A 10050-nucleotide genomic window follows, 5' to 3' on the forward strand; every position below is an offset into this window, starting at 1 on the left:
GCTACAGTAAATCTTAACCACAATGTAAATGTATATATTGCCTGTATATGTACATAGGTACACACATATAGAGTACATAATACACCACATGATGTTTGGGGGCAATTCCGTTGCAATTCAGGAAGTACACGGAAATTCAAATTCTCTTCAATGCTTTTCAATTAGCAAAAATTTGATTTGGAATTGTGTACTTTCTGAATTGACCGGAATTTAAATGGAATTGACCCCAACCTTGCTGCTTACACACACACAGATATTTACCGTACTTGATTCATGGTTCAAATGGGAAAATGCATAGATTGAAATAGTCACAATAAATGCCACAAGCCGGCTCTAAATGGGTTTCCAACACACTTAATAAACAGAGTTTGGTCCTTAAAAGAATAGAAACAAAAAATAAATGCGTATATACTTATTTTGTTCTTTAATGATGGAAAGGGAGATGGAAGAGAGGAATAATATCAATCCATGAACAACGACGACCTCAGGTAGGTAGATAGGTAGGGGGGAATGATACATTGCCCTATGAGAGGTTGGTTGCAATCTGGGTCCAGAGAGGGTTAGGGTAGAGATACAGCCGTCTCAATTCACCCCCTTTCCCCTCGGCCCCTCAACGTTAACAGATCTCTAAGGTGAAATGCGACATGGTGGATCGTGGAAGCTCCACCAAGACACTGCATTTACGCATCCAGAGCCTTCAGATCTGCAAACGCTGAATGAATGGTTAGTGCGAAGGGGAGTGGTAGGGACTGAATTGAGACATCTAACAGAGCGAAGGGGGGGGTTAGCGGACCAGAGGGGCCTGCTTGAGGGAGATGAGGACAGAGCGCATGCGGGACACGTCTTTTGCCTGCTTGCTGGACTTTGGGTTGAAGTCGCAGAGGCGCGCCACGCGCTCCCACTCGGTGCCCGGGTTGTTCTCGTCCATGTCCGACAGCATGGCCTCCTCGGCCGCTCTGCAAAGCAACACGGGAGGGGGACAGCGCTTTAGAGAGGGAGGGAGCAGGTCTGGGCCCCAGAGATCAGCAGTTTTACAGAGGGCCTTACTGCTGTTCACTTACACACCTCCTCAACACCACAGGGACAGACATGGGGAATCCCCATAGAAATACATGCCGAATGGATCTAAACTACCTGCATGACACAAATCAATTTGGTAGTTGACAATAACGTAAAAATAAAAAGATTCAATATGAAAATGGTGCCATTTTAGCATGGATTTTCCAGCGTTTTAGTCAAACAGTTTTAGTGAGGTCTGAATCTAAAAACCTTTGCTTGAGGAGGAAGTGTCGAGTAGACAGCAGCGGAGACCCAACTACATTACAGTACATCCCCAAAAAATAAACATTCTCCGGGTGGCCACATCAAAACCAGATGAAGAGAACAGGGTTGGATAAGATCATACAGCATGCCCCCTATAACCCCAGTCATACAGCTAGCTAGTTACCTGCTTTTCCCTGTCAGTCTAATCAAGGGGTTTTGGGAAAAAACAAGCGCAGGTTTTTTTTTTGGAACGGTTAAAACGCGGTTTGGTTGGTTAAAAATGCAGTTCGTCACAGAACTGGGGGGGGGGGTAACTTGCCTTTTGGTTTACGTTCAAATATTCTCTCAAGATCCAAGTATAGCATTAGGAATATGTTTTGTTTTATGTCCTTTATACTTGTGCTTGATAAGTGCGCTTAGTGGAAAGCAGGCCATTTGAAATGCAGCAAACACTTGATATAATAACCATAAGAGACTTTTGATTGACATGTCACAATCTTCACACCGATACCGAACCCAAAAGGGCATCTAATTCCACTAGAAGGCTTAGCATACATAACTGAAATTAAATAAATAAGAAATGATAGTGCCACAATCACAATAAGACATTTTGAAATGCAAGCCAGGGGGAATAGCAAAACCCAAACCCACCCACCCAAGATAGGACACTTCCACTGCCAAAGACTTAAGAAAATTGAAAGACCCCCTCTAGAACACAATACACAGAGCAAAATGGGGATGAGAAGCCAATGAAAATTCACTGTCACAACGAGACTACAGGTACAAACAGGACTAGTGGACCAAACGTATCACAGAAGGGACACCCAGCTTCTAAAAATCATTTCAATTGGCAGTGGATTTTGTATTCATCTACAGCAGGGCTCTCCAATCCTGTTCCTGGAGAGCTACCCTCCTGTAGCTTTCTAACTCCAACTCCAGTTGTAACTAACCCGATTCAGCTTATCAACCAGTTCATTATCTTTTTTTTTTTTTTTTAAGGGTTGGAGCGAAAATCTACAGGAACAGGGTTGGAGAGCCTCGACTACAGTCTAGTCTAATTGTGCACCACTATTGAATATTGTCTTGCCATTTTTCTAGGCTAATATACACTTCTCCCTACTAGGATATTGTCTTTTTGTTTTTTTACTTAACTGGTCTAGGCGGTAGCAAGGATGGTTAATGTGTGTGCTTAAAGGTGCATAGGAAAAGAAACAAGGAGAAACAGATCACAAGTCAGATATATAGAAATGAAAAGTAAATGAGCTTTATGCAGATGACAAAAGCCAGCATGCATTTTCCCAGAGAGAAAAAAAGTCATTTCAGGGGGGGGGCAGATTATTTTTATTTTTCTGTGCACTAAGTGTGCTTAGCTTGCAGCCTTCATCTGCTGTGCCATTGAGTTGGTTGGGTGAGGCAAATATACGTGCCCCCTTGGTCTCAGTAGCCGTGGGTCTTTGTTTTGGCAGAGACAAGGACGTTTGCTTATATGGGAACCTTTGCTCTTTAGCGATCGAATGAATTCAATGGCAGATAGATACAAGGGCTGCAAGACTAAGAGTGCGAGTTGGGCAACAAGAGTAGCATGTCATTCTATGGTAGACAGTGGGATGCTAGTAGCTATTAACAGATTCTAAGCAGATCACATTCGCATGTTTGAAGCAACGGTGTATCCAATGAGCTTTCAGTTTAGAAATACAGACGTACTAGCGACATCAACGCAACAGTTGACTGTCTACATGCAGGGCTCTGCGACAGTATCAGGCTATTGAAATTAGACTTCAACTGTTGGATTTTTGTCATAAATCGCCTCGTACGAGCCTTGGATTGTGCTAGCCAGAACAACTCATCGGAACAGGAGCCCATCTCCTGTCGCGTGAGGCAGCTGTACAAGTACACCACCCTGGACAGGACGCTAGTCTATTGCAGCCCCCCTCCAAATATACATATTTTAATGCAGAGTCTTAGTTTGACCGTATTTGGTATGACTCGGCCAGGGATCGAACTCCCAACCTTCCAATCTCAGGGCGGAAACTCCAACCACATAGCCACCGAGTTGGCGTATTCATTCTTAAAAATTGTAATGACGCTCTCCAAATGAGGGATTCAGAGTGTCCGTTCAACATTATGTCAACCAACAGACATTCTAGTACAGTACAATAGCTATTGCATAAATAACTCCTTTAAAAATACAAAATAAACACCCATCTCTGCAGTTATTTGTGCGAGGGGGGGGGGTGTGTGTGGTTATTCTACAAGACACTGAAACAGCAGAGATAATGTTGGAAAGAAACGGCCCTCCAACAACATGGTTGCCTTTGCACAGCTTTTCAGGAGCCTTATTGAACCCGAAAGGCTGCAGGTTACCAGGTATAAAGCAGATATAAAGCAGATATAAATAAATAGCCTTTCTAATGGCAGGAGATCTCTTAAATAGTATTAAACAGACTAAAGTTAACCTTCAGATAATATGCCTGCATATTATATGAAGGTACTACTATATTGATAGGACTGTTAAGAGTTGGAGACACAGTTGCTTGAAACAAAACTACAGTCTTAACTCTACTAGAGACATTAGCCACACAGTATCGACACGCAGCTGAGGTAGTAGCTATACGGTTCCGTCAATACATTTAAAGTAGTGCGTCGCCAAGTAACACACCTAACCAATGTTTTCCACATAGCGTCAATTTCTATAACTAGTTTTCCATGTGCACATATGAATAATACAAGTATAGATGATTTAAAAAGGGATCTAAGAATACAAAAACATTTGCAAATGGCGTGATGAGATGGCGTGATAAAATGAAGGGACATATAGATGGATCATGGACGATGTAATTAATTAAACAAGACCAAAGTAAAAGAAAAATGGCCACTCGATTTACTACACTACAGTTATGGCAACACAATTAATACGGAAACTGAGCATTAAGGCTGATGCAATGACATTCAACAAACAAACATTCACTGCATTAAAAAATAAAATTAACAATAAAAAAAAATAAAAAAAGAGACACCTGGTGGGTTTAAAGGTCACAAAAACAGTCACGCACGCTCAAGATAAAGTCTACTTCTTTGAAAAATAAATTTTTTTTGAAAAATGAAGGGGGAAAGCAAAACGTAAAAATCAGCGTTAAAATGGAAGATGCGGCGTGCGATTGACGCGAGTGACGTCACGTGGGGAGAAAAAAAAAAAAGAAACAAATGTTAGTTTAGCAACATACACATAACCAATCAGGTCAGAGAAGGGCTGTTTGTAGAAATCCTCATCCAGAACCCTGGGAGACACAGGGGATGTCCCAGAGGAAAGCAGCAAGCAGGAGAGAAGAGAAAGAGCGGTAAAAAGGAGAAGAGCAAAAACGACAGAACAAACCCAGCCCAGAGCTCCCCCTCGTACAGTAATCTGCGTCCAAAACGGCACCATATTCCCTACCTAGTAGCACTACTTTTAACCAGAGACCTATGAGACTACATAGGGAATAGGGTGCCATTTCAGATCCACTTATATACAAAAGAGACTACAAACAACATAACAGAGGCAGGTTAGAAGTAGCTAGACATGCGACAGAGACTGGAACATTGGCTGATACATTGTTCAGAGCAGAGGGAGGGCTTGGGTTACAGACGCTCAAGTTAGTGAAAACTAGACTTTATACTGTCTGAGCCCTTGGAGGCAAGGCGTTCCAAAACCCTTATCCTAAGTCTTATCAAACTTATATATATATATATATATATATTTTAAACATCCTACATTTCTGTTTGCTGATGGGGCTGTCCTGTTATCTTTCGATAGATAGACACCAATTGATATTATAATTCCTGACCTCAACTAGATATTTCTGAATCTGCCGTGCTCAAAAGGCTTGTGGTTCAAGGGTCAACTCTGGGGTCTCGTCATTTAGCAACAGCTGTTTCACCTCTTAGCAACACCATGCATGACTTGGATTGCCGCTCCAGGTCATTATCAGAAATAAAATTACCCTGAGAATTAATATACATGATCATTTTTCATTCCGGAACATACTACACTGATCTGTTTCACTGGTCTACCAGAGACTGCACACAGCTAGCCTACGTCTTTTCATGTAGGCCTATATAAACATTAAAACACATAAGAGGTCGTAGAGAACATAGAGGGACCAATAGGAACAATTGCTGCATAATAACTCAACTATTCTGCAAGGAGATTTCTGCAGAGTGTCATTTACACTCAATGGACAGGGTTTCCTTTCGACGGCTCCTGTAGAGAAAAGTGAGTCAGTGGACAAAAGGTTTCCTTGGAGTCCAGTGGGTTTTTAGTCCTCCTGGCTCAACCCGGGCCGTTTCTACATAGAAATAGAATGTCTGGACTCTTTCTATGCATTTTTACCTGTTATTCACTTTAGTCTTCTCCAGCTGCTCATCCTGTCTAGTGTGCCACTCCTCTAGCTCTACCTTGGCCTTGTCCTTCCACTCAGACTCCTGCTTACGAGAGTTAGCGTCTGGGGAAGGGGAAATTAGGAAGAAGAAGAGGTCTTATGATTCACACAGTACATGCAATTCTCTTGAAAAATGACATCACAAAAAAAAGAAGACTTCTAAAAACCAGGGGTGATTTCAACATCAGCAAAAATGTGCTCAGTGTTTTTCTTGTACTGCAAGTCAGGGCCATACGTTTTTCAAAGATTGTGGTGTTAGAATTGGGCACTCGGCACTTTGGATTCAACTGTAAATAGTCACATCGGTTCCTTCTATTGTTACGCTGCTATGGCCCTCTAGCCAGGATATACCAGGGGCCTCTCCTTACCTAGGACCTCCAGCCTCTCCCTCTGCTCCTCCCTCCATTTACGCAGGCTCTCTGGCTCAGCCTGCAGCCGGTCGGCACTGGAGATGGCGGAGTATGCATCAGACGGGCCATTGCTCTCCTAACAAACACATGGGTGGTGTTCAACAGGGCACACTGTAGCAACGTTAAAACGTGTCTCATTGGACAAGTAGATAGCAACTCCGCCCTTTTCTCACTCCGTTCCAGAGCATTTTCTTCCGTTTTGTGCCTACTGAACACAACCACGGTCAATAATATGACACAACCATGGCATTTAGTATTTGTTAAAACAAAACATGCATGGTTAAGTATTCTAATGTTTTCCTTGAGTCAATATATTCACAATATCGGCTGTAAGACAAAATGGGAAAACACAAGATATTACCTCATTAAGGTCTCCATTGACAGCACCGTCCACTGCATCTGCAAATAGAATTAACCATTCATCACGAACAAAGCCATATCAAAGACAATGAAATGGGCTACATCATCAATTCACATCACAGAGTGGGTGTGTATCAGACCTCACTACACGTCTTACTCGAAGACGGATAGGATCAAATTCAGATTATGGATTTGTAGTTGTAAGCTTGCAAAAATACTACACGTTGGTTTGTTCTAGTCGGGTGGGTATAGTTCGTGGAACGTTCCAACATGAATCTGTTCCAAAAACGTTGTAAATAACAAGGTTGCCAACAAACACCTACAAAGTTGTATAGCGGCAGAATAAGATACCAGGTAAGGAGTGGGCTAATTTCATAAAAATTCACTCAACACGTTAATTCCAAAATATATTTGTCCTCACTGGTAGCCTATGGACAAACATTAAGAATAAGCTACGTGGTAAATTGGTGCCTATTCGGCAGCGGGTTAGCTAGGTGAATTGATCATACTACTTTGTATGCGTTGTTTGTTGGTAACCTTGTATTTTACAAAGTGTTTGGAACAGATTCCTGTTGGAACGTTCCACAAATTATACCCACCTGTTCTAGTCTAGTGCGCTAGTACATAAATGCTTGGTTTGGCAATATCTTTACGATGAACGATTCATTCATTGGAACTAGCTAGCTAGCTACAATTGAAGTCAGAAGTTTACATACACCTTAGCCAAATACATGTCAACTCAGTTTCACAATTCCTGACATTTAATCCTAGTAAAAATTCCCTGTCTTAGGTCAGTTTGGATCACACGTTATTTTAAGGAATGTGAAATGTCAGAATAATAGTAGAGAGAATTATTTCATCACATTCCCAGTGGGCTAGAAGTTTACATACACTCAATTAGTATTTGGTAGCATTGCCTTTAAATTGTTTAACTTGGATCAAACATTTTGGGTAGCCTTCCACAAGCTTCCCACAATAAATTGGGTGAATTATGGCCCATTCCTCCTAACAGAGCTGGTGTAACTGAGTCAGGTTTGTAGGCCTCCTTGCTCGCACACACTTTTCAGTTCTGCCCACAAATGTTCTATAGGATTGAGGTCAGGGCTTTGTGATGGCCACTCCAATACCTTGACTTTTTTGTCACTAAGCCATTTTGCCACAACTTTGGAAGTATGCATGGGGTCATTGTCCATTTGGAAGACCCATTTGCGACAAAGCTTTAACTTCCCGAATGAGGTCTTGAGATGTTGCTTCAATATATCCACATAATTTTCCTCTATTTTGTGAAGTGCACCAGTCCCTCCTGCAGCAAAGCACCCCCACAACATGATGCTGCCACCCCTGTGCTTCACGGTTGGGATGGTGTTCTTCAGCTTGCAAGCCTCCCCCTTTTTCCTCCAAACATAACGATGGTCATTATGGCCAAACAGTTATTTTTTTTGTTTCATCAGACTAGAGAACATTTCTACAAAAAGTATGATCTTTGTCCCCGTGTGCAGTTGCAAACCGTAGTCTGGCTTTTTTCTATCGGTTTTGGAACAGTGGCTTCTTCCTTGCTGAGCGGCCTTTCAGGTTATGTCGATATAGGACCTGTTTTACTGTGGATATAGATACTTTAGTACCGGTTTCCTCCAGCATCTTCACAAGGTCCTTTGCTGTTGTTCTGGGATTGATCTGCACTTTTCGCACCAAAGTATGTTCATCTCTAGGAGACAGAACGCATCTCCTTCCTGAGCGGTATGACAGCTGCTTGGTCCCATGGTGTTTATACTCACGTTCTATTGTTTGTACAGATGGACATGTACAGATGTTTGTACAGATGAACATGTACAGATGTTTGTACAGATGAACATGTACACCCCCCTAAAGAGTTGCATAACATGAACTTGCTTCTGGCCAATGTAGCTAACTAATCGGTCAAGAATCTAACTTCCCGAAGACGACAGTTTTGTATTAAAGTCCAATGGTCATTGGGCCATATATCAAATTGCAGTAATGAAGTGGCCAGTAATGTTGTTGGTGCAGTGGGATCATTGGGAACACACCAATGACAGGAAATAGACGCAATAATAGCCAGGAAATAAACGCAATAACTAGCTAACCGGTCATTCAAATACACTATATTTTCTGTTAGTTTATTCACGACACTTCACAAACATCAAGATATCAATAAGTAAAGTTACGTTATTAACTAGAATATACACATGTAATGTAGAGACTAACTAGCGCCGTTAGCGAAACTAGCGTCACCTTGCGCATTACGAGCTAGTTTCCCGAACATTTTAAATAGATGGTCTGAAATATTGGATCCAGCCAGCTAAAATGACGTTACTTGTTTTTCTCTTTCCTTTAAGTCTCCAGCAGACAGTCGATGTAGCTTGCTAATGTAGCTCGTTTGCTGGCTAGCTAGCTAATTAAGATGGCTAGCTAACTGTGTACACACTAACTGGCTAGCCCATAGCTAATCAGTTTTAGCCAATTTGCTAGGCTTTGACCCAGCCAAATAATACGAACGAGCTAGCTACTGTAATTTCCTAAATTAAGAGTTTTTAGAACACAGTTACCGTTTGCATCGCCTGTCAGATTATTGTCTAGCGACGTTGGAACCTCTCCACTGTCCAGGATGCTGAATCCTTCGTCATTCTCAATCCCCGCGATCTCGCTTTCTTGCTGGGCCAAGAATGCGGCAGCGGGGTCTTCGTCCGTCCCATTGCCGGCCGCAGCCTGTGGTGCGCTGAGCATGTCAAAATCGTCCATATTTAGCTATTTGATGGTGGTGGCTAGCTATTGATAACGTTACGGTATCTAATGGGGGAGTAGAGCAGTGGATCAGCTCGAGAGGTAAGGGAGGAGACAATGAAAATGCGGAAACTCTGGCAGGGCCAGTCAGAAACGAGGAATTTTTATTGACTGTGCTGTGCACCAACCACACAAGGAATATGATTGCACCTGATATGTAAGGGTCCCATGATCTAGCGTGCGTTGGGTTAGGCAATCTTGCATCTCAGGGTTGTCAAAGAATTTTGAATTAGAATATTAGTAATTTCATGAATAGAATCTATATGCAGGGTACAGCAAGTGTGCATAATATAAAAATATGCACTATAAAAATATGTAAAGCAAAGATTGGTTCAAAGAAAAACAATCATATTTTATATATATTTAAAGGGCAAATGGGGAGATGACACGTGATATATACTGTCAAACAGCTTTGCTAGCCTGTGATCATAATATTCAACTCTCCTGATGTTAATTTAATATGTATAATCAATGGGTTATGGGATGTATCGGATATCTATAACCAATTTGATACACTTCTCTTTTCACTCAAGTGGTCTATTTGATAATTGGTGCCTATTATGGCAGAGGCGCCACTGCAGTCCCTGGTTCAAATCCAGGCTGCATCACATCTGGCTGTGATTGGGAGTCCCATAGTGCGGTGCACAATTGGCCCAGCGTTGGCCATCATTGTAAATAAGAATTTGTTCTTAACTGACTTGCCAGGTAAATAAAGGTTACTTTTAAAATTATTATTAACAATGAAGGAGTCATTTCTAGCCTGAGTGACAGTCTATTTGCGCTATAATGCCAACTCTGTT

General features: G+C 41.8%; 1 protein-coding gene across 3 annotated transcripts; it reads right to left on the bottom strand.

Moving 5' to 3' along the window:
* Positions 1 to 407: 407 nt before the first annotated feature.
* LOC115145761 (clathrin light chain A-like) lies at positions 408 to 9320 on the bottom strand. Of its 3 annotated transcripts, XM_065004038.1 has the most exons (7): positions 9016 to 9320; positions 6453 to 6490; positions 6050 to 6167; positions 5633 to 5744; positions 4488 to 4541; positions 2416 to 2451; positions 408 to 956 (listed from the first exon to the last, which is right to left on the bottom strand). In XM_065004038.1, the coding sequence occupies exons 1-7, from the start codon at positions 9206 to 9208 to the stop codon at positions 785 to 787; spliced, it is 723 nt and encodes a 240-aa protein (XP_064860110.1). In that variant the 5' UTR covers positions 9209 to 9320; the 3' UTR covers positions 408 to 784. The 3 variants fall into 3 exon arrangements, with proteins under 3 accessions (XP_064860110.1, XP_064860111.1, XP_064860112.1); XM_065004039.1 differs by lacking the exon at positions 2416 to 2451; XM_065004040.1 differs by lacking the exons at positions 2416 to 2451; positions 4488 to 4541 and having other exon boundaries at positions 9016 to 9319.
* Positions 9321 to 10050: the final 730 nt, after the last annotated feature.

This window comes from Oncorhynchus nerka, linkage group LG18 (assembly GCF_034236695.1).
Source record: "Oncorhynchus nerka isolate Pitt River linkage group LG18, Oner_Uvic_2.0, whole genome shotgun sequence".
Classification (NCBI taxonomy): Eukaryota; Metazoa; Chordata; class Actinopteri; order Salmoniformes; family Salmonidae; genus Oncorhynchus; species Oncorhynchus nerka.